Consider the following 25,540-nt stretch of genomic DNA (forward strand, 5'->3'; position numbering starts at 1 on the left):
ACGTGTCTGCTCCCTCCCTGCCGCCGGCGCCCGCCAACATGGCCGCAGCGGCGCCGCCGGACCCCCGGCTGCTCCTGGCCGTGCTGCTGCTCCTGCCGCCGCCGGGCCCGCTCTGCGCCGCCGGGCCCGAGCTGAGCCGCCGCTTCACCGAGCGCAAGCGCTGCGCCGACCCCGAGTGCAGCAGTGAGTGCCGTGCGGGGCGGTGCGGGCGGCGGGGGCCCTTCTTTTCCTTCGCGCTGGGCAGAAAAACGCACCCGCGGGGCGGTCGGCGCTTCTGGGAGTGCCGGGCGGTGCGGGTCCGGTCGCCCACGGGATGCGTGTCGATGTCGAGTTCCGGCGGAGGGCTCTCCGTTCTGTCAGCCCGCGTGGGGTCGAGTGTTGGCGTGGGGATGGGGCAGAGCCGCTCCGAGTGGGACGCGTTCCGTACCGCGCCGCGGGCGCCGGCGTTGGCCGAGCTCGTCCTCCGCGGCAAGTTTCAGAGCACATCGGCTCTTTTTCTTCTGTGCTCTCCGGGTATTTTGTACGCTTTGGATAGCGTGAGCCTTATTCGCTACGAGACGAGTTTCAGCCCGTCTTATTTAATATTAATAATTAGCCTCGTAGAGCTCTTCTCAGATGTAATTCTGAAGTGTTTTATCAAGCACTCCATCGGTGAGCTTACGTTTTATCTCCGATCTGATATTTTCTGTTACATCTTCATCTCTCGACCTGAGATTCACCCCTGTGAGCGTGGCAAGATTTTATTTTCTGCCAATTAGGCAAGGCTCCTGTCATAAGACTGTTTTTTTTTTTTAATTGTTATTATTTTAAGTAATACTCTTTTTATTCTCTCTATACAGAGCTAATGTGCCGAGGGAAAGCAATGAAGGATTTTCAAGGTCCAGACTGTCGTTTTGTAAATTTTAAGAAAGGAGAAACAATATACGTGTATTACAAACTAATAGGAATGTCAACTGAACTTTGGGCTGGAAGTGTAAGTGCTGCAAAGCATTTGTTCTCTTGCTTTTCTTGATATTTTCCTGCCGTAATGTTTTGTTTGTTTTTCTTTGTACAAGAAAACTCAAGTTTTTCACCTGGAAACACAGTGTGATGAATGCCATTTGATCTCAAGGCTGATGTGAAATGGGCTGCATTTGCATCAAACTCAAGGCATGCTAACACGGGATTAAAAACTGTTTCTTTTAGAAAGATTTGTGTTGAAGGACTTGCATTGCAGCACTGGAACTGGTGGCTCATGAGCTACCTAGAAGCTGAACTTCCCATCTCATCTAGTGAGACTTAAGCCTGCACTTGTGTTTACCCATGAGGAGGTGTCATTCTGCCCTTAGTGTGATCTTGCTAAAGATTGTCCCTTAAATGTGTCTTAATGTTGTTCCTCTTCTTAGTATTCTGCTGCCAGCCGGCTTGTCTTTTTTTGTTTTTTAAGCTACATGTGGAATTAAAGGGAAAAAAAGTAACAAAATTAAGAGGAATTATGGTAAATTGGACTTTAAGAGGTCTGTGTCTGTCATTCAGATTTAGTGGCTCATTGTAGCAGCTTGCAGAATAGTGACCGTATCTGAGTTGTCATTTTCTTTGGGCAATCTGAGCAGGTAGCAGTAAAGGGAAAGGAGTATTCATGGAGCAAGCCCTTCTCTAGGTGTGAGCTTAGAGTTATTTTAAAAAATGAATAAAGCACAACCACCAAGAAACTCCTCTGGGATTTAATGCTGTGCGTGTTATTTGTCTGGTAGAAGCAGAGCTGCGATACCCGAGAGGAGGAGTCGTTTTTGTGGGCTTCCACTGAAAATCTGGAAGGTTGTTTATTCCATCTCCGTGTTACCTCCTGCCCTTGCTTCTCCCACACCTTTTTCTTGTGTCTGAACTGTTTATTTCCACCTCGCTCCTTGCTCTGCTGTCCAGGGAAGGCAGCTGCCTGTCACTATGGTGCACGCTGGTGGAAGCCACACCTGGCCGTGTGCTGAGGGCCTGGTGGTTTGGTGATGAGCAGGATGCGTGGCTTTCTCTGACCTGCTCAGGCTGGGTGTGGACAGGCAAGCTCTCAGCAGGAGCTGAATCCAATTAGAACAATATAGAAGAGAAAAGAAAGCTGCAGCACGCAGTTAAAGAAAAATTCATAATTGTATCGCGCTGGTAATTCTCTTCTGACATGTACTGGGCCATAAATAATCTGGCTAATTAGATGGTGCGGGTTTGCAGAGCTGCCAGTTCCTAAGATGAGGAGTGGTAACGTGGGGCCAACTGTGCATCTCCTACTGACAAGGTGTAGTCCAGACTGTAAGATCAAACAGCAGCTTTAAGGTAATTGCTGTGTTAATGTGCAGTTCAACCCTGTTCACCGACTGGCAGCTCATGCCAGGTGTGTCTCCAAGTTAGAAGGGGTTTCTCCTCCCCACATTTAACGAGAAAAAGCTGAAGTTGGCAGGTCCAGAGGAATGGTGAAACTCCAATCGTTTACTGTCATTTTTAATTGTGTTACATGCTTTTCTGCGTTTCTTATAATGATCACGGGCTAATTCAGTCTCTTTTTCTCATTTCTCTGGTTGTCCTGCTGGCTGATGCTCAGCTGGTAATAGAGCAACTAGCTTGCAAATGCTGTGGAGGGACCAGAAGTGCCTCCCCATGCACATTCAGCAGGGGACTGGCACATCTAACCCTGCTGCTGACCCTGCAGTCGTGCAGTTGTGGGTTGTGCTGTGGTTTCTCTCATGCACCGTGACTTCTTATGTCAGCTTTTGCAGCTTGATTTTGGTGACCAGCCATGTCTCTTGTGTGCAGTCTTGGAGCTAAGGGGAGGCTCTTGCTGGCTAATTAAAATCAGGCTACCTAGTGGGCTCTGCGTTCAAACAAATTCTTTCTGCCACAGCCTGTTTAGTGTCTTGCTGCGTGAGCTCGTGTCATTTGATCACATGTGTTTACCCTACTGACTTCTTCCCTTTGCTGGAATTTTAGAGGAAATGATTTATTAGAATCGAACAGAAACTATGAATTCAAGAGACAGCTTTCACTTTGTGACCTTCAGATGGAGGCAGAGGTTAGGAGAATGTGTGCGTGGGAAGTTTGGATTACTGCATGCTGGGGTTTGTTTCAGATGAGTTAGAAATACGGACTATAGTCCTGGAGCTGTTTTTGAGGAGCCATGAGAATTACAGCACCATTTCTGACCTGGAGGGAGATGATCCCTTAAGGAAGGATTCACTAAGGTTGAACAGTCTGTATCAGTTGGGTTTGGGCTTTATTTGCCTTTGCAAAATTCACTCCACCCTTTTCAAGCTGTTGTTGATCTTTTGCCCTGTGCTGGCAAACATGTTGTAATGTAACAAAATAGAGCCTTTATTTTATGATCTCAGCCTCGTATGCTTTATTTTTTGCAGAATTTCCATTGAGTTCAGTATTCTTCATGTGAAAAATTTCTGGAGCTCAGCTGTAGTATATATTCTGCACGTGACATGGCAGGCTGCTTTTGGCACTAGTACAGCAAAGCCAAACGCTAGGGCAGTATTCCACAAACATTATTAATTTGTGATTTTATATTATGAATTTCATGAATAACTCAGTTCTAAGGAAATACGTGAGGTTTTCCCATAACCAGAAGGTGGAGCATATCTGGTGCTGTCACTGCCCCACGCACACATCCTGCTCCACAGCTATCCTCCTCTTTAGTGTTCACATCTCACTGTTTACAGTGTTGTGTTTTGCAATGTAGATTTTTCTCCTGTGCAGCTCACCTGCACTCTGCCCTCAGCTTTAACAGGGTCCAGAGCACCAAAGCTATGTAGGTAATTCAAAACTGATCCTTTTTAGCAAGACATTACAGCAAAGACACTTCAAGTTCTTGCTGAAAAAGGCTATTTCATCTTATGGCAAAGGTTTTTTTTTTTTGCTCTGATTCAATGTTGAGAAAACTATTTCTGGCCTTATGTTACAAGACATAGACGTTGCTGTGGATCATGCTCCTCCCAATCTCATGCATAGGGTAGCAGAATGGGAAGGTGGGATAAATTTAGATTTCAGATAAGCCAGGAAAACGTGTCTCTCAGGTCCTAGAGGACGAGGGAATTTATTCCCATCATCTGTATTCCTTGATGTTGCCAGCGTTCAGAATGGGCCGACCATATCTGCTTCCTTCTTTTGGCAGTTTGGAGTACTTGTGATGTCAGTGCTGTAGAGTTTTAAGATTGAAAAACCTTTGAACTCCTGTTTTTCCAACTAACTGTTGTCTTGTGGAGGTAGTCAGTGTGTGGGGCTGGCTTTTTGGTCAGCAGTGTTTGCTGAAGCTGCTGGTGTCACATGTGGGCATTGGAGGGGACAGATGCTGTATGCATTGCTGCATGGTTTTGTCCCCCCAGAGCATTTTATCTGGGAAGGGAGTGAAATTGTCTTTTAAAGTGGTCTGAAGGGTGCATCTCCCTTCTTTACTTGGTGTTCCCAATGCCTTTTCTCTATCATGTCTGTGTAGAATGAGGAGTGTTTCCTTCACTTGCACAATGGAGCATTATTTTCCTGTACAAGACTGGACCTGCAGGGAGAGGAACAGATAAAATTTGGGGCATGCAGATCCTGTATGGTTCTTAAACCACATAAATGGCAAACTGGGTCACTGCAGAGGAGTTGTATGGTCAGCAGCTAGGATTACACCAAATGAGTTTCAAATTGTGATGTCTAATTATAATGGTAGTCACTGAGATTAGTCTGTAAGAGGGCTACTTTGAAGCTTTTGCTTTCAAGAAAGGTCATTTAAAACTGAAATACAAGTTCATGGAGAGAAATAAGTCAGGTTAGAATAAAACTGTACTATGCAGCACAAGGACAAAAGCCTGCATCTTTTCTGTAAGAGCATAACTGGTTGTCTCTGTGGTGTGTTCACAAAATAAGTTGTGCCTATGGGGATGTAACAGATCTTTTTCCCTGTCTCTAACTTAGCAGTCAAAACTATGGATGAGAGGTTTTGAGTGGGAAATAGCTAACGAAGGAAATCCTGCTATGTACCAGTACTTACCTTGCTTGCATAGTTTAAAAAAATGTTGATAAGTGTTATCTTCCGGGTACGATTTTTCTCTCTGCCTTGATAGATTCAGAAGATTGCAGTCCAGTTGAGCCTGTTTCAGTAATATCAGTGTAGCAATACTTGCCTGCATATTCCTACCTATTTTAACGCAGTTGCTTTCCTGTTTTTTTTCCTTTTTGATTTGATTTTTAGCTGTCTGCACTTCCCAAAGCAATGTCATGCAAATTGGCAATTGTCTTCTTCCTCCTACAACAACAAAAATGGACAAAACTAAAAGCCAAGAAATGACCAACACTTTTCTCTCTTCCAGATTTTTGGCCTCCAGGAACCCTGTACCTTTCTGGGTGTGTCCTCTGGGCACTAATTGCCCAAACTATCTAATCTGTGTAGCGATAATATGCTTTTAATATTGGCTTCTTGACAGCTGTTGTCAGGGCTCTCGAGCAAGCAGTACAGTATTGATCTTATCCTGTTAGTGATAAGGGAGTTTCATGTCTTCTGCTGTTTGCATTGGCGTAGCATGTTGCCTGTCTTTAAAACAGCCATCTGTAACCAGTTGTTGCTCAGTGCAGATCGACAGTGACGTTGCAGAAGGGGGCATATTTTCCATACAGGTTTTAAAATAGACTGTGGTATTACCTCAGGGGCAGTTTTGAGCTTTCCTAACATCCACTTTTTGCCTTGAACTTCAAAGTGAGTATATTTACTGAAATATTGACTACTAAGGTTTACATTCATGCACAGAGGCACTCTTCTGCTTACTAATTGAAAACATTCCTGGTGCAAATATGGTGCTGATGGGAGAGCATAGGATAGCAGTTAAAGCACGTGTGAGCTGCAGTGCTTGGGTTTCATTCCCAACTCTGCTAATTCTATATATTGGTCTTTAAAACACAAGCCATAAAACTTAGTGACTTCAGAAAATTATGGTGAAATGTGAGCATAAAATCAATGGCAACTATTGTATAAACAAGGTGTTGCTAACCTTTTTCTTCTAGTCACGGTGTTAATTTTCATCTAGAAATACTTGAGAATGAGATTGATGCTTTTGTTACAGTCTCTGTAATTAGGATTTTAACAGTCATATAATTTCAGAAGCTTTTTTTTTTTTTTAAACCACTTTTTGTTTGCTTGCTTTTGTTTTCCTGCAGATTGGAAGTGATTTTGGATATTTTCCAAAGGATTTACTTGAAATAAATCATAATTATACCAATGAGGAGCTAGAGTTACCAACAGAAGTAAGTCTTATATGTTGTTATTGCTTTTTTAGTTGGGCTTTTTACTGTTTCCTACGTCAGCATTCAATAAAATCACTGAGAAGGAGAATGGGGAGTGCCAGCAATCCTCAGTTACTCTTTTTTTTTCAGTAAGCAGCTAACTAAGTATGTTCAAGCATGTGTTGGGAGGTGAAATGTTTGTATAGATATGCATCTGCAATCTGCAGCTCAAATTCTGGGCTTTGATGTTTCACTTCTTGAATAATGATGCTTTGTTAAAATAAAATTTGTTTTGGTTGAGTTCTAGAAATGCTGCTGGCTGGCACACATAAGTTGTTTGCTGTGTATTCAGAACTGTTTATTTTCCCAACTGCAGAAGTTTGAAAGTGCTATCAGAAACAAGCAAAACCCATTGTGCTGTTGGTCTTTTGATTTTAGAATTGATCCTTCAAAGCTTACGCAAATGACACTCAGTCATAGTAATAGCTGGTAAGTGCAGAACTACTGCTACAGATGCAGCTTCAGAACCTGATAAATTGTATTCAGTGGCTCGTGCTGCAGTTTATTATTTCAGAAACTGTGTGGCAGGCAGCTCCTGCTTGGAGGGCTCAGTCGGTTGAGGAGAAACCAGCTAATAAAGCTTGGGACAGTGACATTTGCTTTCTTCTCCTTAGTAGCAGTCAGCAATAGAATTGTTCTGAATTCTTTTTAATTAATGTGATGATTAAATCAAAACACTGTTGAGTCCATTGCTGGCTTCCCTTTTGTTCTTTAATAGAAGGTCTTGGAAGAGATCAAGCCATTTTCTTTTTATTTAAGTTTTTATGAGTCCTTTGGCAAAAGTTCAACTGATTTGAAAGAGTTTAGGAATTCTGCATGATTAATAACGTTACTGCTGTATCTCTGTATTTCTGTAGCTGAACAAGAGGGTTGGGTCTCATCATTGTAAAATGCAAAATAAATAAGTAATTATGACTACATACTGTTCTTTGTTTCAGGAAACAGACTTTGTTTGCTTTCAAGACGGAAGAGATGATTTTGATAACTATAATGTGGATGAACTTTTGAAGTCATCGGAAGAGACGATAGCAAATGAAAGGGATGCTGAATCAAGTGATCCAGGGACAAAACCAGCTGAAAGAACTGAAAGAGATAAAGAGGAGGGAAAGGTTGATACAGTAGTGTTCCATGATGCTTTGGAGACAGACAATCTCAAACTAACAGGACTTGAAGACAAGGAAGCCCTTGCCATGACAGAGGAGGCAGACAGTTCTCTTAAAGAAGGAACTGAAAAAGCTGAGATGAACCCCACTGTTAATAGTCATGAAGAAATCTCTCAGGGAGAACAAATTGCACATGAGCACTTACAAGGAATGTTAAGTGAGAATCTAAAAGGGCTAGAAAGTGAAAATACCAAAAACTCTAGTATTCCTCAGGGTGAAACTAGCCAACTTGACAAAGAGAGTGAAGAAATCAATGCCTATACGCTTTTAAACAGAGAGCTCTCTGTGAACTTGAAAACAAAATTTGGCTCAACTGCTGATGCTGTTGTATCAGATGATGAAGTGACTCGCCTCGTTACATCAGTGGAAAATGATTTTAATGAAGATTTAAGCATTAATGCTCATGATGCAGAGGAGGAGTCAGACTTCGTAGATCAGTTTGAAGAAATTCCCTTGCTGTCATTTATGACAGAAGAAGAAAGCATATCCCTAGTGGATTCAGAAGCTGATGAAAGCAATGGCTTTGAGTCAAAACATCATAAACTTGATGAATATGCAAATGGTGCTACAGAGCTACACAACCAAAGAGACAATGAGGAAGAACGTGATTCAGATGCATTAATTACCGAGGATGCCTTCAGTGAGAATGAGAAGTCGGGCAGTAGTGTAAATATGGACAAGTTTGAATCCGAACAAACAAAGGAGAAGTGGGATGAAGCGATGCCAGTCAGCAAGAGAGAAGCACCAACAGCAACTCAACTTGATGGTCTCTCCAAACAGCTCATTAGAAGAGAACCTGTAGGTGCAAGTGACGCAGATTCAAAAGAAAAAACAAACAAAACTGAACAGTTTGAAGAGCAGCTCGTGACTGATGAAATGGTGTTGCATCCTGAAGAGCTGAAGAGTACAGTTGTGCCTGATCCTCGTGTTTTGCCTGGTCCAGGAGATGGTCTGAAGTTCAAATCTTTTGTTGAAAGTAAGCAAGATGCTTTAAGTCCACCTGCTGGTGATGTGAACCAAAGTCCAGAAGGAGTGCCACTTGCTGAAATAGAGAAGGAAGAGGAAAAGTTTGAGGGTGACACCTTGAAGGAGAGCTCTGAAAGTAATTTTAAGCACAGAAAGTTATGGGAAGTTATGAAGGAGAAAGAAAAAGCTAAGTATGAGCCTTCTGGTGATGTTCCAGCAAAACCAGTGGAAGATGTACAAAATGCATCTCAGAGTGATGCAGGAGATACTGACCTTCTAAAAGACAAACTGGAGCAAGGAATGCCTGCGGTGGAAAAAGAAGTCCTGAGACAGGAAGAAGATTTGAAACAAACAGAGGAGGCTGATCGTGAAGATCAAAAGCCCATCTCTGTTAAGAAAGAACCAGAAATAGCGAGGGGGAACATGAAAGAAACCTCTGCAAATGAGGGAGACCCAAGCCACGGAGGAGCTGCTGAACGACCCAGGCCATGGGAAAATGAGACTGAGTATTCAGAGGCAGATGTGAAAGAAGAGCTTTCAAGAAATCTTGGCAAGATGACAGTATTTGAAGAAAGTATTGAGAAAAGTTCCCCTGAAGGAAAATCAAAAAGTGCTACACAGAATACTAATGCAGAGAATTCTGCACAGCAAGGAGCTGTTCATACTGATAATGAAGACTCGGACAGAAATCTTGGCACAAGATCAGCTAGAGAAAAAGCCCCATGGCTAGAATTGCAGTCTGAAGAGCCAGATGCTGAAGAAGACCCTGACTTGAAGCAAGAGGAAGAACTACTGGAAGATGAGAACGCTGCAAGTGCAAAGCTGTTGCAAGCAAGGCTTGCAAATGTTCAGGGTAATGCTCAGACAACTAGAAGTACAAATCCTGACTTAGGAGTACTGAGCGAAGCTCTTTCAGGAACTGCAAATCCTACTTATGAAACAGCAGAGGAAACAAACTCATTTTCTGAGGAGACTAAAAAAATAAGCAAGCTGCAGGATGCACATGAGGCTGGAAACAAAGAGGTTGATGAACTGGTGAGTGAAGATACCAAATTAGATGAGATTGAACATGCCATGGGAGACAACAAAGAGTCTTCGGAAGCTGAGGACCCATCAGCTGTGGAAGAATATATTTTCAAATCTCCTGACAGAAAGGACAGCAATGACTTGAACCAAAGGAAAGACCATCTCCCAGAGGGCATTTCACTGGGAGACTCAAAAGAGATTCAAAATTCAGAGGATACAAGAAACACCCACCAACATTCTGCACATTTCCCCAGCCCTGCTGACATGTCAGCAGCCACAAATGACACTGTAACAGACTACAGTGAGTCTGTGAAGCGACTCACAATAACAAGAGATTTCCTTGATGAAAAGCGTGTGATACGCCTACAGAAGTACCTTGGGCTCCAAAATGTGATTAGGATTGAAGCCATGTTTCAGGACATGAAGATAGAGATGGAGCTTGCTCGAAAGGCAAGCCAGGACAATGAAGAAATAGAAAAAGCTTTGGACCAGATACTTAAGTCTTCAGACTCAAGCATTATGGATGTTGTAGGAAAAGTCCTGGATTCCAGAGTGGCAGAAAATCAAGAGGAGGTGGTAAAAGAAATGGATTTGTATGATGAAGAAAGTGCACTGATGGACGATATTCAAGAATTAATATACTCTTTAAGAAGTAAATACTCATCTGCTAGTGAGAGTGTCCCACTTGCTTCTTTTCTACAACAGGAAGAAGATGAGCTGCATGCTCAAGGTAGGATATCAGAACACATGTATATGGAGAGCTTGAGAGAGCTTTCTGTTCTGCATAAGAAGACCAAAAAGAAAAATAAATCATTGTTAACTGGCTTGGCATTTAAATTGATAAAGTGGAAGTAAAACTATATCCTAAACAACACTGTGTACTCTAAAAAAGCTTTAAGAGGGTGAGGGAGCAGAATTGGAAGAGGCCCTACAGAATCTGCTGGTGTTTTCCTTTATTTTTAATGCATATTTTTGCTGTTGTTCTGGATAGGAAATCCTGTGAGAAAACAGTGCATTCAGTGTGCCTGTTCTTGTGGGCCAGCTTCTGTGTAAGAGAGGGGGATCGGAGGATGAACATGGCTAGGAGGAGATGTTGAACTCCTCTTTCAAGAAGTTATGGATTCATACACTAATGTGCTGAATTTGCTAGAATGCTTGGAGCAGTCTTTTCTGAACTAGCTACCCTATTATGGGACGTGCAGTGACTAATGCAAATTTCAGGCACTAAATCTATGTGCCTAAATCTCGGGTGTTCCTACCATCTTGTTTTTGTCCACATTCATAAAAGTGTGTGTATAAACATAAATACTGAACAAACTGGTCTTTTGGTGGGATTAGAACCAGTCCTTGAGTCTGTTATAGTCTTGCTATTATCTAATTAATATGTAAGGTGGTAAGATGTGCTCTTAGCAAGATTCCTTTCACAGCAATAAATATTCAATATATGGTTTCTTATAAAGTCCCATCAAAACCAGTAAAAATATCTCACTGTGTGGTCAGTGGTTGATTCTCTGCATAAATTCCAGAGAGACATTTAATTAGACAGCACTGAAACTCATATAAGTTCAAGTATAGTATAAGTTCTTGTATAAGTTCAAAAAGTATCAAGAAAGCTTTGTCAATGCAGTATTTCTCTGGAGACAGCTGCCAGCAAGAACTACACATCACTTCAATGCTTAAATTCTTGTCTTTCTGTCACAGGTGCTGCAAAAGAAGCTGAATATGACTCAGCTCCTGTCAGAAACCTACATGGCATTGATGAGAGCAGTCAGAAGTTTCAGCAGCTTGAAGACAAGAGGCCATTTCTTCCTATAGAAGAGGAGGAGGAAGCAGCTGTTAATATTCCACCTGAGGATGAGGAAGCCATCTTCTCAGATGACAGAGAAGCTGCAGATGGGTACAACAGTGAAAGAGAATTGCTGCTGGCTGATTCCTTTGAGGCAGCTGGTGCAGGAGAGAGTGCCGAGGGAGATACTGCTCCAGGTAACCTTCTGAATTCGGTTGTTTTGTTATTTTGCTCCTAAAGAGGAGTGAATTGGCTGAATAGTTCTTTGAGGGATATTGCAGGGGTTTTCACTGATGTTTTCATTGAATGTTGGTGTAAGCCTGGTAGTTTTTACTAATCGCTGACATCCCCTCTAGTGGTACTGTTGTGTAACTGCCGCTTGCCTTGGTAAAGATTTTTCTGCTGTATTTTTGCTCTTTAGAAACAAGAAGAGTAATGTTCTCTTGTGAGCACCGTAATCGGAGCTCAGTGCTGGGGCTGGTGGGCTGTGTCAGGGTGGCAGCAGATATGAGAGCAGCAATGACTGGCAGCCCAGGTTTTCTCCACTTGCGGAAGGCATTGGTGATTTGGCCGTTGGGCTGTAGAACCACGATCTTGTCTTGTTCTTTTAAATCCATGACTTGGAAAGATTTGACTTGGGTCTGCCATGGGGGAGAAATCGGCCCTTCTGGAGTGTGTGCCAAGGAGGGATCCTGCTGCTGCCGCCTTCTCTCGCTCTGTTTTGCTGTGGGCCGCTCGCTGTGCTCAGCTCGGCTTTGCTGCTCTGCATTCAGCTCTGATTCCACTTTGAGGCTTTGCCGAGCACTAAGATGAAACGCAGGCACGCCTCGCTTAGCCTTCGTACCTCGTGAGGTACCGTGCCGCCCCGCGACCGAGCAGCTTCTGAGCGAAACCTGCCTATAAAGATCCCTAGCGATGTTTAAACGGCTGGTGGGGTTGAGCGCTCAGCCGTTCTGCTGTGTTTCAGACCGCGCTCCGGACGTCTCGCCCTCCGTCCCTCCAGACTCCAGCGCCGTGCCGCCAGGAGGCGGCGCCTCAGGGGAAGCGCCGAGCGGGGCGACGCGCCGTTTGCTGCGCCAGGTGAGTGGCGGGCCGGCGGCGGCGGCGCGCGGCGATGACGTAGCGCGGGGCGGGGGGCAGCGCCGGGCTGACGTGTGCCTGCGAGTCGGCCGGCGCCGCCATGGAGCCGGCGGGCGGCGCCGAGCCCCCGGCACAACGGCTGCTGCAGGTGGGGGCGCGCCGCGCCGGGCGGCTGGCCGGTGGGCCGTTAGCGGGTGGGCGGCTGCGTCGGGCGGCGCGCGGAGCCTCAGCCCTCCTCCTCGGGACGGGCGGCTCCGAGGGGGGATCCCGCAGCGCGGCGGGGGGCCGCTCGTGGCGCCTGACAGCTGCGGCAGGGCGCCGGTCGTGGGTCTCGGGGCCGCGCCGAACTGCTGTCGGCTGCGGTGCGCGCACGACGCGGAGAGCCGTGCTGGTCGGTGGCAGCCCTCGCTCAGGGCCTCTGGGGAAAGGCGTATCACGAGATAGATGGCATATGACCCTGTGACAAGGGTGAGCGGCAATTACAGAGCTGTCGGCGCCGCTTTCTTAATAACGCCCGGCTGCAAAGTTGTATTTTTTCCCCTGTTTTTCTGGCCTCGCGGCTGTGTGTGGAAAGGGATCGGGTGGCTGCCGGTGCTTTGTAACCAGATGTGTGTGTGGCTGTGTGTTCTTCGCTAGCAGGTGGGGTTGCCGGCTGTCTTGCAAACGCTCTCACTTCTGAGCAGAAACACAAGCGCCGAGCTGCCGTGTGGTTTTCTTCCTCTTCGGTTTTCGGTTTCATACAGAAGAATTGCGGGAAAGCTCTAGATGCTTCTCAGGCTCTGCGAGAGGCACAGAAACGTTTGTCAGACTGCTCGCTTTACTTGTCAGCCCTTACTTTACTGCGTGCTTAACAGAAACGTATTCACTGCTGTCTGTGTTGTTGGCTTTCAGCTGGCTGCCACCCTGCCTGAGGATATCCGTCCTGGGCCTGATTTCCACGGGCTTCCATGGGAGCCTGTCATTGTCACTGCCTTAGTGGGGATGGCCACACTTGCTATCGTTTTCTGGAGAACCTGCCTTTCGGTGAGTGTACCTCGTGCTCGTGAGCCTGCTGATACTTCAGGGACTGTTGTTTGTGGCACCAAACTGTTTTGGCGTTGGGGATGTCAAAGCAGTAGGTTTTTCCATGTAGAGTGTTAGTATCAGTTAAATGCTGAGCTTGTTACTAAAATTTGTACTTTTTTTATTGACTAAGATGGTGTTCCTTTTATGCTATGTATTGAAGATTTCCTTGTAAGTGATGGCTTCCAAATCAAAATAGCAGAATGCAGTATAAACCTAAAAGGTTGAGGAAAGAAAAGATCACCATAGCTCTGGTGTGAGAAGCCTTCCGTGTACTTGAGCCCATTGCTGGCAGTCTTCAAAACAAGCAGTTAATACTCCTTCATATTGCCCATGCTTGCATATTGCACCATGCTTAGAAACCAAAAAACCTGATAGTAATTTTCACCACAGAGCCCCTTCCATGCTCTGCTCCTCACTCTGTGTTCTGCTGCTCTTTCATGCACAGATAACCTTCTGTGAAAGATAAATGCCATCAGTAGCTCTCAGGTGTACCACTGTATCTCTGAGGGTGAAAATTGCTTAGGACTGTTTATTTTATAGATATCCTTTTCAATTATATGCATTGGAAGTCTGTGAAATACTTCATCTTTGCTTAACAACCAAATATTATCTGAAACAAAATTGCTAATTTTTTTTTCCTTACTTGAGTTCTGATATCTAATACACTAGATCAGTCTCAACTCCCCAATACTGTTGTGCTTTAACAGCACAAAAAAGAAATCTTCTGAGTTCCTGTATTGGTGTTTTGAAATGAGCAATTGCTGTGAAAACAGAGGATCGAAGTGAGGTGTGTGCTTTTTTATGTTAGCAAATTCATGATTGTTCTTTGCAAAGCGGTTTAATTTTCTTTATTCCTCATGGGATGCAGCCACTTACTGTTATCCTTTTAGTGTCTGAGTAAACAGATACTTGCTTAGGCTCTAGGACAGGTCATTAGCCTAGAAGCTTTTATTAGAAAACAGCTTAAGCCTGTTTGTAGTGTTACTCAACTCCAGTTGGCAGGAAGGGATGTACTTTCCATGTGCTGCTTTAATCTGTGTATACATGGCAACTTGCTTCCATAGGAAATATTAACGTCTCTATTACTTATGACTACTTTCTTTTTTCTTCTATAGGTGAAGAGTAGAATGTATCAAGGTGAGTTTCTCTGTGCTTTTTGGTGTGCTTCCTACTGAGGCACTTAAAAGTTTGGAAAGTTGTTTCAGAGAACCAAGTGTTAATCTTCAGTTCCTTTCAAGGAGAGCACTGAGTTCAGGGTTATGGAGTCAGCTGGGCTGGGAGATGTTGCTTACCTGAGTGAGGATTTTGAATATGCTTTGAGTTAAGAGAAACAGTGTGATCCACACCTGTGGATTAAAGAACAGGCAAGGGAAAGCTCAGTGTGGTTCAACATAAATGTGATCCCTGGGTTAACTGGTACGATGGCAGTGGGGGAGAATGTTTGGTTTTCAGACTTGCAGTGAATTTTCCTTTCCTTGGTGCTTCTCTTGTCATTTAGAGGGTTGCAGGGAGCCCAAAACCGGCTGCTGTGCAGTTAGGAAGGGCTTCCTACATGCAATCTAAATATGCATGTAGTTGGAAGTGTGTGCAATTGACTTGTGTTCAGTAGAAAAAGAATTTAAAGTGGGGCAATTTGTATTTGAATACAAAATGAAAATATGAAAGAACTGTCTTCACACTAACTCTGCCGTGTTTCCTCACCACAAACCATACTGCTTACTTGTCAGTACTCTGTAGTTTCATTTCAGTTGTACTGCAGTTTTCTTTCATACAGTTCATGCGGGTTGGTGAGATGAAAAAGTCTGTCTTAGGAGATTTCTGGGCTGAAAAAAAGATGTTTTTGGAGAGGGGAAAAATTGTACTGCTGATACAGAAATTACTTAGCAGCCTTCTCCAAAAGAATGAAGAACATAGGTCTAACTTTTTTTCCTCAAAATATTTTCTCGTATGATACTACATAGAAACTGCTAAAGCTAAGAGCAAATGCATGCTTTTCAAGCACGATGAAATGAATGTCACTAAAAATCTTTATACAAATAGAAGAACATTAGCGGTGACAAAAATGCATTGAAAGATCTTATTTTCTGGATTCCAGTTGTAACCTATTACTCGTTGTTTGTCACTGCAGTTAACTTGAAAATCAATTTAATTGGGCATTCCTGCCCTTAAAGTGTTGGAAAGCATTTTGTACCTCAGCAGTCCCTTGTTGCCCTCCTCTCCTGCAAGCAGAAGGGCTGAGGATCCTCTCTGCCAGGAGCCCCTGTGTGGGAGAGGAGAGGAGGGAGGAGCAGCAATTGCCATCACAGTGTGTAGGATGTGGTTGGAGCAACCAGTGCTTCTTGTTTGTGCTGCAGAATTTGCTGTGCAGCACGTGGGGCTTGTGGTGCTCAAATAAAGTAATGCTAATTGGACAATTCTTTAATTCATTGCACTTCAGTTATTTTTTTGCAGTGATGTAGAATGTATCCTAAAGGTTGGTTGGAGAGAAACAAAGTATGTGTCTAAACAACTGCTGCTTGATCACAGCCATTTCAGGTGTCCAGAAATAGTGTCTGTTAGGAAGCCATGCAGCTCCTTGAGCATACTGAAGTTCTTTCAGAGCTTTCATCCCATTACTTTTGCTGACCTTTTGCAGTTTTCAGCATTACAGAAACAGGTTGTTGTTCAGGGAAGGCAGCTGCATCTCCTTGACTATCAGAGCAGCAGTCTGAGACGTCTTCAGCATTCTGACTGTCACTTCTTTTGAAGTAGCTCCTCTGTGTGTCGCCAGCACCTCACTCTGCTTAGCTGTGCTGTTTGTGAGCAGCTCCCACCAAGCAGATGCAAGAGCTGAATGATTTGCATCAGTGTTTAACAAGCTTTACTGTCTTGTTTTCAGTCCTAACTTTAAATGAAAGCTGGAAGTGCTCAGACTCCTGCAGAATGAGCTGATTAGGAGGAAGTGGACAACTCTCCTGGTCTGTGCTGTAGTCCTTTCTTACAAATGCTCCCTGAACTGATAGCTCTGATTTTGTTGGTTTTTTTTTTCCCAGTATGTGAAGTACAATTATTGTAAGCTTCCTTTTTCTTTCTAGTGACTGAAAAGCAACTGGCTGAGAAGATTCAAAACCTCCTACAAGAAAAAACAGAAATGTTAGACAAGTTTTCAGAATGTGATGAAAAGGTATCATTCTAGGTTCTTGTCCCCTTGCTTGCTGATTTGGTTATTGGTTTAATGGCACAGTCAGTGCAATGGCTAGTGTATTTTTGTTTTCCATTCTTACTGAATATTGTGTTGAAATGTCCTCAATTCGGGTGGTTGTTTTTGTGCTTAGATAAAGCAAGCAAAGGAATCGATGAAAGTGGCCCAAGAACAAAAAAGCATTCTCTCAGATGAAATTGCAGGGCTTAAGGTAAGGAGCAGTCAATAGTCTACATTTGTACTGACACCAGAAATGTTCATGAAATGACTTGCTTTAGTTGATCTTATACTTTTTTTTGTAGGACACAGTCAAAGGGCTAGAAGAAACAAATCATCAGCTAGATGACAAAATAAAGAGTCTGTGCACCATGCTTGACACAGAGAGAAAACAAAATGCGAAGAAGCAGAAAAAAGTAAGAGCAGTCACACCTGTCTTGCACTGTCCTTACCTTAAGTGAGCCCTACAAACTGCTCACAGTCTGTTGGTTAACAGATACAGGTAGAGAAAATGAGATAAACCACCTCAGAAAGACCTGGAATTAAACTTTGGGTTCATTCCAAGTTCAAGGGGGAGATTCGCTCGTCTTTTTTCTTACAAGATTTTTATCAACTTCTGTGGTTGTGCTTTCACACATAAATGGATTTTGAGCCAAAGCCAGGAAGTTCCATAACAGTATGGGCTGAAGTTTTTAGGTTGGTAAGAGAGGTTTCCTTGTGCTTAGAGGAAACGTGTAATTCTGTAACAAATGTGAGAATCTCTAAGCTGCCCCTAATTTGCATCCAGAGGTGGTACTTAAAAAAACAAAACAAAACCACACACTATGTTTTTTCTTCCCTTTTTCAAAGTTTGATTTGCTGTAATAAGTTCCAACATGTTCTTTGGTGTTTTGATCAAAGGTTGTTGCTAATGGCAGCAACACGTGGTACTTCCATTCTGGGCTGTGTAGGTCTAAAGGGAGCTTTCCCTGCCACGCACAGCCTGAGTCAGGGGGGAAAGTTGGTTCTGATGTGCACTGTGTTTCTGTTCCTTGCTTCACTGAGAAGGCAGCACTGTGTTGCTTCTAGTCTGATGGTTGCTCTGAATGGAAATGTGTTGGTGCTCTGATTTTCCATTTCTGCTTCCAAAATGCACAGATTACTGTAATAATAAACTCAGTCTCAGCTCCCTACTAGATCAATAGAGCTCACTGTTCTTTTTTTTCTTACTTAGCTTTCTGAAACCCAGAAGTCCTTGGAGAAGTTTGAAGAGGCTTTCAGTATGCATTCTGCAGAGCTGTCAGAGGTAAAGCATTATCTGAGTCCTTCTGACAGTCACAGGTGTCAGTTCTGTACCAGGAAAACTCTTACCTAGAACCTGATAGAAAATGCTAGCTTGACAGATTTCAGCTGTCTGTGCGTGCATGCCTTCTTTTCTGTTAGCAGGTAAGACGTAGCTCTTACTCCCTTACAGTGTTTTTTTTATGCCTCTTTTTGTTTCAGGTGCAGATAGCTCTTAATGAATCTAAATTAAGTGAAGAAAAGGTGAAAGCAGAGCTTCAGCATGTGCAAGAAGAGAATGCTAGGCTGAAAAAGAGCAAAGAGCAAGTAGGTTCTGCCCAGGGGAGGCAACATTGTTTCTCCTTTGAGTTAAACTCTAGCACTTTACTCCTGGTTTTCTTGAGTATATCTTCACAGTGTCTTTGTTTTCTTAACAGCAGAATCTCACATTTCATGTTAAGATTAAATTTAAACCCCTTGGGCCCCACGAGCTGTTTGTGCAAACAAGCCACACATCTCCATTATGCCAGTTCCATTGATTCGATTTTTGTCAGTAATTGATCAGAAGGTTTGTACTAATCTGATGGTCGCTGTGTGATCAAGAAATTGCTACTTGGGATCAGGGCTGAAGGATGTTGTAGCAAAGAGTTGCCAAAAATCAATTCTGAAGCAAAGTTAATGCAGATCCCCTTTAGCCCTGAAATGCCATGATAGTGCTTCTGTGGGCAGTATCTCTGTGGACAGTATCTCTGTTTTCATTCTCCGTATGTGACACAAATGCTGATCTAAGAAATGTGGTGATGCAGTTATCTCTGAGCTGCAGTTAACTCCTGATATCCTGATGTGTAGGAGTGTTTGTTTCTGATGTTGAAATATTAAAGAAGGCATCAAGTTTGTAAAATCACCTCGTCGTGTAACTTGCAGAAAGGTTTTAAGCATCCAGCTCTGCCAGCAGACCGGCAGCGTGTGTCAGAAGCATTAAGTTTGCACTTCATCTGTGGCCTGTGATGATCAGATCTCTGAGGAGGTGGCAGTGAAACAGACTTCTGTTACACATTCTAAAAATAAACCAAAAAACTGTCTTGCTTCTGTGTTTCATACAGCTGCTAAAAGAAGCTGAAGGTTGGAGTGAGAGGCACACTGAGCTCACTGAGCAGATCAAACTGTATCGGAAGTCTCAGAAGGACATAGAAGAAGCACTTGCCTACAAAGAAAACGAAATTGAAGTAGGTTCTTTGTAACAAGCTTTAAACATTGCGCGTTGTAAAATACTTCAGTATACTTTACAAAACGCAGAGCAGTCCTCCTTCAGTGATCCTTTGATTTCTGTACTAGGTTTTAACTAACTGCATTATGCAGCTGAAGCAACTTGACACAGATTCAGCATCTGAAGCCAAGAAGGACGGTGAAGGGCTCGAATGGAGCACAAGAGACGATCTGGCCAATGGAGAGTTGCCAGGTACAGTAGTCCAACCTGCTGGCTGGGGCACGTAGCAGCTAAAGCACATCAGGTGATTTATACATCTCATGGGGGGAACGAGGAGAACAGTGCGTGTAGCTGCTTGTGCTGCAAGAGTTGATCTTCAGACAACACAAAGTACTGAATGGCCAAATGCTTAAAAGGTCCATCATTGTTTTTAGTTTGCTGTTCAGGTGTGTTGTAGATGTAATGAACAGTTCTAAAGATAACTGTATAGAAGCTAGCAATTAAGACCATTCTGAAAGCTAAAATCTCTGCCTTGTTGTGCTACATTTATGTTAATACAAGTTTTTAGTCAAGAATCCTAGTTATCTCAGGATCCATTTAGGTAATGGTGTCTTTTAATCTGAAAGACTGAAACAGAAGTTGGCAAAACTATTTAGGAAGTATATCTTCCGTGATGTTGGACAGGTTCACAATGTCTGTGATTCTGGGGCACTCTGTTGTGTCTTGATTCCCTCCTTCCAGCCTCCTGAGTTTTCTAGTCATACAACGTAATTAGGATGACAATTCTCATGGCTTGAATTTCACAAACTGTGTCCAGTAACGGACACTGTTCACACTGATGTTATACTGGTGGCTAGAAAGAAAAGCTGCACGGAGCAATCTTCTGGAATGCTTTTTGGAGTAATTCTACAAGTTCCCTTATGCTCGGGGGTGAATTACTATTGTGTCTTGTTTCCTACACAACTCCCTGCCTTTTTTTCTTTGGACCTATCTGCCATTGAAAGGTGGGGAATGTTACTTTTAACAGCTGTAGAGTCCAGGGAATTGGGATTAAGAAACACCAAAAACAAATGTGTTTTTCTCTTCTAGATAATGAGAAGATGAAGACTCAGATTAAGCAGATGATGGATGCCTCCAGGGTATGCTACACAAGAGGATGAATAAATACAGTTTCATTACTGCTATGCCTGAGATTGTAAACTTCCTGCTGACTTTTTTTTTTTTTTTTTTTCAGGTAAAAACTATGTTATCCCTAGTTGAAGAAGACAGAAATTCTCTGCAGTCCAAGCTGAGTGATGAAGTGGCAGCAAGACATGAGCTGGAGGGTGGGTAGACTTAGTAAAAAATTGCTTAGAATGAAATTCTGTTTCTGATTTTCAAAGAAACAGATCGCCTAAGGTGCATAACAGTTCCAGTTGCAAATTCCTCACTTACCTTTGCTTCTCCAACAGAGCAAATAAAAAAATTAGAACACGACTCCTCCTCACTGCAGTCAGCCAAAGCTCGACTGGAAAATGAATGTAAAACACTACAGCAGAAAGTGGAGATTCTTGGTGAACTTTACCAGCAGAAAGAAATGGCACTTCAGAAGTAAGCCTTCAATCACTCTTCCACGAGATAACTAAACTGTTTGAGTTCATGTTGATAGCTGAGGTGAATGAATCACTAGCACTGAAGAACTACTTGTGTATCTGTATTCATTTGTCATTCATGTATTGCTTTGTTTTCTTACTGAGATATCTGTAATACAATCTTGGTTTAGTGGGGAAAACATTCAGGGATGTTTTCAGCTAGATGCTATAAGACTGAGGTTCTGATGGCGAAGCAATCGAAAGATGTAAGGCTCAGGTGTGTGGGGTTGGAGGAAACAGCACTGGGAGAATCTCAATAGCTGAGGTTCTGCAGTACCTCAGCGCCAAAGCTTCTGATCTTATAACCTCAGGATCCAGATGTAATAAACACATCCTGGAGAGGAAAAGGAGAGCCCAGCTTTCAAGAACAGAAGCCGTCCTCTCTAACTGAGGGATTTATATTCCATCCAAAACTTGTAGGAAGTGAGACTGCCTGTTACTGTGTTGACTGATTTGAGTTTAGGGCTACCCGTATATTTTTTTTCTGGGAAGCTGTTTGCACATGTGAGTTGAACTGTGCATTAGGAGTAGTTCACTTGTGAGTAGTTCTGTGGCTTCACTGCTGTGGGATAGCTCTTGTAAGAGAGGAAGACATTAGGAACTTTCTCAGTACTTGTAGAGAAATGTCAAAAACCATACAGTTAGTGAAGTATAAGGTTAAAAAGGGTGTGAAAAATTATTGCATAGTAGATGTAGGATGGTGAAATACTCTGTTTTTTAATCTGTTTGGTTTTGTTTTTTCCCTGTGTAGAAAACTAACTCAAGAAGAGTATGAGCGCCAGGAGAAGGAGCAGAAGTTGTCTGCTGCAGATGAAAAGGCCGTGCTGGCTATCGAGGAAGTGAAAGTTTACAAGTAACTTTGGTTTCTGAAAGCTGTTTTTCTTTATTTCAGCTACTGAAGAAAACTCATTTAATTTTCCTCTTTCCCCTCCCTTTCTTTTTATAAAGGCAGAGGATTCAAGATATGGAAGAGGAATTGCTAAAAACAGAGAGATCTTATAAAAACCAGGTACATTAGCTGCCAATTTCTGCATCATTCTAATGCTCTGTAATGAGTTCTTGGAAACCAAGTTGTTGGAAGAAAAAAATTAATATACTTATTCTCTTCTTAAGATTGCTGCTCATGAGAAAAAAGCACACGACAACTGGGTAAGAGTGTTCTTCCCTTTTTGATACGAACATTTTGTATTTGGCTTTGGGCTGGTGCAGTTAATGCAGCTGGCAAAATTTTCCCTGGCAGCTTATTGCCCGCTCTGCTGAGAGAGCTCTGGCTGAAGAGAAAAGAGAAGCGGCCAACCTGAGACAGAAGTGAGTACAGTACAGGCTGGTTGTATTGCTCTGGGATCATTTCTTAGGCAAGGAGGAGCTAACATTCTGCAAGGTGCATGGTCAGCTGGTTTCTGTACAACGTGAGAGAAGGAGAGCTCGGTCTGACCTCCTTGTATACCGTGTGGTGCACATATGAATAAGAACTTTAAGCTTTTAACTTGTTTTGATGGTTAGAAATAGGATTACTTGGTAAGCTCAAACATTTTACTATATATATATATAAATATATATAGTAATTATAATATATTATAATATATTATATATATAAAGTAATATATAAAATATATAAAAATATTGGAGAGTCATTATACATTATAAGTTAAAAAACTATTTGTTAAATTTAGATTAATGGAAGTGAACCAAAAAACCATCATGCTTCAAAGACCTCTAATTGTAAAGCCAACCCCAGGCAGACCTGATCGCCAGGTCCCACCACGACGAAGTAAGTGCTCCTGTTTCTCCCAAAACTCTGGTCTTAGAATCAGCTTATTCTTTAAAAAAACAAACAAACAAACAAAAAACAGCTATGATATAGTAATGAAATCAGTGTGATTTACTTTTCTTTGTTGATTTTTCTTACTTGATGTAGTGCCCTTAAGTAGAGATGGTTCTTTTGGTCCATCTCCTGTGAGTGGAGGAAATCCATCACCCACACAGATGATGGAAGTTCCCAGTAGGCCCCTTTCTGCTCCTCAGAGGGAAGGATCAAGAGCTGAATTTGGTAAGGAGAGAGGGTTCCTTTCTGTCACGCCTACCTTACACGCTGCAAAGAATGCTAAGGTCTGATTTTGATTCTAGGGGTCGTGTAAGTATTGATACCTGCTTTGTTAACGCACAAATGGATTTATTTTAATTTAAAGTAGCTCGGGCACGTGTTGATTAGAATCTCTGGTGTTGTTTCTCTTAAGGTACAGTGGTAGATGGCCCCCCTGCTCCACGGAGGCCACCAGAGCTCCCTGGAAGGATGTCCGTTCCTGGTAAGTTACGTGGCCTGCCCCCAGTTGCACAGTCTACTCAATCTTTCCGTTCAGAAATGGAACCTGAAGAACCACATTCCTTTCCCAAAAGCGTGACTGAGACTTGCCTTTGTGGCTCTCTCTGCAGATCTTGGGCCTGCTGTAGCATCCCTGATCAGCAGTGGGCCGAGAACCTCCTCTCCTGCCACAGCAAAGGATAGGGCGGTAAGCTGCAAAAGAAACAACCTTCAGGAAACATTTCTAATACACGATTCACTGTACTTCTGCTGCTGCTTTAACTGTGTCATGTTCTGTCTTGTCTATGTCCTGTCACTACTTTATTTGATGTCTGCCCCTTTCCCCAAAAAAAGCAGCCCTCTCCCAAAGAGCCTGAAGCCCCCTGTGTAACCACTGATTCACCTTCATCTATTGAACCAGCTACAGTGAGTATTCAGAGGCTGAACATGGTGGTGCACTGCTTTCGTGGAGAATAACAGGCTTGGTGTTCTGAACTGCTCAATAACAAAACACTGCTAAACTAACTAAAGGCTGACACTTCTGTCTCAAAGGTTTCTCTAATGATGAACACCTCCTGGCTGTGGTTTGTTTGTTTTAAATGGAGTTAATGAAATTAGACTTTTCTTTTAAGGGCTGCAGGGAAACACTTCATTTCAGCGTGACAATGATAATCTTAAGCACTCTTGTGTGTTTAACTGCATTCCATATTTAACGTTGGGTGCCAGGCCCTCCACCAAAGGGGTATCCACCTGAGGATGCTTCACAAGAGTGATCACTCTCCAGCTAAAGCTGTACTTGGAAAATTTGTCATCTGAGAAGATGCACAAACTGTTCACTCCTAGGTAGTGCACACAGTGTTCTGGTTGAGGGGATGATGATGCAACACACCTCCTTATGCTCTACTCAGTTAATGAGTTTGGGGATGTCTTTCCCCCCCACCTCCCCCTCCATCTCTTGGCCTGTGGTGAGTGGTTGCGGCGCTCAGCGGTGTCGGTATTCCTCGGGTAGTGACTAACATGCTGGAATATTAACCTCATCTCACACAGGTTAACGTTGGTCCCAAAGGCCCACCTTCTTTCCCTGGGACGCCCGTCATGACCTCTCCAGTGATGGGACCTCTGCCTCCACCACCTGTTAACTATGGTCCACCACCAGCTCCTTTTCCTGGACACTACGGGCCTGGGCCTCGACCTCTCCCTGTGCCCCTAGGTACAGTTGCATTGCCTTGTGCTCAAACGGAACTTTTCCCCACTGAGCTCCTCAGAAGCGTACTGTAGAACTGGGAATGCCATCCGGTAGCACCAGTTTTCCCATGCCTCATGAGGTTTAGCTGTCTTGCTCCAAATGTTTGAATGAGTGAGTGTCTCCCCAAGTCTCCATCCCGCCAAGGTGCTCTTCCTTGATTAGGCTGTAACAGAAACCAGCAGCCAACAGGCACTAGAATTAACGACTGCTGCAGTCTTGCATGTGGCAGTGACCTACCCCAGAGCCGCTCCAACGAATGCAGAGATGAAGAATGAGTCAGGTTCAAGTAGAATTTAACTCCGCCTTCTCCTTTCCTTCCAGTTTGTGGTGCTCCCTTACCACCGCCAGCTGCAAGAGATTTCTTACCTGGCCCACCCTTAGGAATGAGAGATCTGCCTCCCGGCCCCCTGCCGCCCTTTCCGGATCCCAGAAGCTACAGACGTGGGCCCCCTCATTTCCGACCCCCGGCTCCTCCTGGCCCACGCGATTTTCCACCAGGCCCGCCGCTACCCCCGCCTGCCTCCAGGGACTACGCACCTTCTCGGAGCAGAGACTTGCCTGCAGCAGGACCCAGGGACTGCCCTGCACCGCCACCGGCGGCCTCGAAAGACTACACACAGCCTCCTGTGCAGAAGCCCTAACTGCAGCCTCCGGTTGGTCAGCAGCTCAGTGGAACGGCCTCCCGTGCGCTTCCTGCGCGCTGCAGAAACGGTGGCTGGTTCTCTAGTTGAAGCCATTTGTTTCATTTCAGTCTATCTCAGTTTTTTCAGGAGTAATTTTTATCCGGTCGCTGCAAACATTTATGATCACCTTAAACTCATCCATCCTCTTGGGCTGCAAGAACCTTTTTGTGATGGACTTGAATCTACTCGAAACGTGCAATAGAACGGAAATACCTGTGTGGCTAGTTTTAATTAAATGTAGCCTTTGTTACCAGTTGGTGAATGAATTAATTTCTTGAAAAATGTAAATCAAATCATTTCCTGTGGAAATAATTTTTAAGTAAAATGCCATCTTACCTGCCTTCTCCATCACATCATTAAGCTGCAGTTGTTGTAGGCCAGGAGTTTACATGAGGACTGGGAGGTGTGGTTTTATTTTTCTTTTTAAAAAAAAAAACCAAACTGTCTGGTCAGAGATCAGAAGCACAAATGACACTGTATTCAAAGGAAAGTTATAATAAAAAGCAAAATTCCTTTTGCTAAACCCTGAAGGCTTTGGTTCAGTGCCATTTTTTTGTTCAGAGAGAACGTTGGTTTAGTAATTTAACCAGAGAATGCTGCAGCTACGACCAAGTTGAAGAACCAACTCAAAGCTGAGTAACTGCAGATGTCACAAGGTTTAG

General features: G+C 43.5%; 1 protein-coding gene across 3 annotated transcripts; it reads left to right on the forward strand.

Annotated features, from left to right (window-relative positions):
- MIA3 (MIA SH3 domain ER export factor 3) lies at positions 1-25,059 on the forward strand. 3 transcript variants are annotated; one of them, XM_048937887.1, is made up of 29 exons: positions 1-183; positions 840-973; positions 6,160-6,246; positions 7,224-10,170; positions 11,142-11,423; positions 12,194-12,306; positions 13,198-13,329; positions 14,487-14,508; positions 16,446-16,534; positions 16,686-16,763; positions 16,855-16,965; positions 17,763-17,834; positions 18,032-18,136; positions 18,913-19,035; positions 19,145-19,268; positions 20,106-20,155; positions 20,251-20,341; positions 20,468-20,606; positions 21,399-21,500; positions 21,596-21,656; positions 21,761-21,796; positions 21,888-21,955; positions 22,321-22,418; positions 22,566-22,697; positions 22,885-22,953; positions 23,081-23,157; positions 23,304-23,375; positions 23,997-24,159; positions 24,517-25,059. In XM_048937887.1, exons 1-29 carry the CDS (start codon positions 39-41, stop codon positions 24,834-24,836), a joined length of 6,042 nt encoding a protein of 2,013 aa, XP_048793844.1. In that variant the 5' UTR covers positions 1-38; the 3' UTR covers positions 24,837-25,059. The 3 variants fall into 3 exon arrangements, with proteins under 3 accessions (XP_048793844.1, XP_048793845.1, XP_048793847.1); XM_048937888.1 differs by having other exon boundaries at positions 23,307-23,375; XM_048937890.1 differs by lacking the exon at positions 23,304-23,375.
- The last annotated feature ends 481 nt before the right edge of the window (positions 25,060-25,540 follow it).

The sequence above is a fragment of the Lagopus muta genome, chromosome 2 (genome assembly GCF_023343835.1).
Source record: "Lagopus muta isolate bLagMut1 chromosome 2, bLagMut1 primary, whole genome shotgun sequence".
In the NCBI taxonomy this organism is placed as follows: Eukaryota; Metazoa; Chordata; class Aves; order Galliformes; family Phasianidae; genus Lagopus; species Lagopus muta.

Bases quoted from the DNA above. Each gene is read 5' to 3' on its own strand.
- MIA3 (XM_048937887.1), top strand. From the start codon at position 39: ATGGCCGCAGCGGCGCCGCCGGACCCCCGGCTGCTCCTGGCCGTGCTG. The intron at 6,247-7,223 runs GTAAGTCTTATA...TCTTTGTTTCAG, and splicing joins AGCTAGAGTTACCAACAGAA to GAAACAGACTTTGTTTGCTT. The intron at 19,036-19,144 runs GTAGGTTCTTTG...TTTCTGTACTAG, and splicing joins ACAAAGAAAACGAAATTGAA to GTTTTAACTAACTGCATTAT.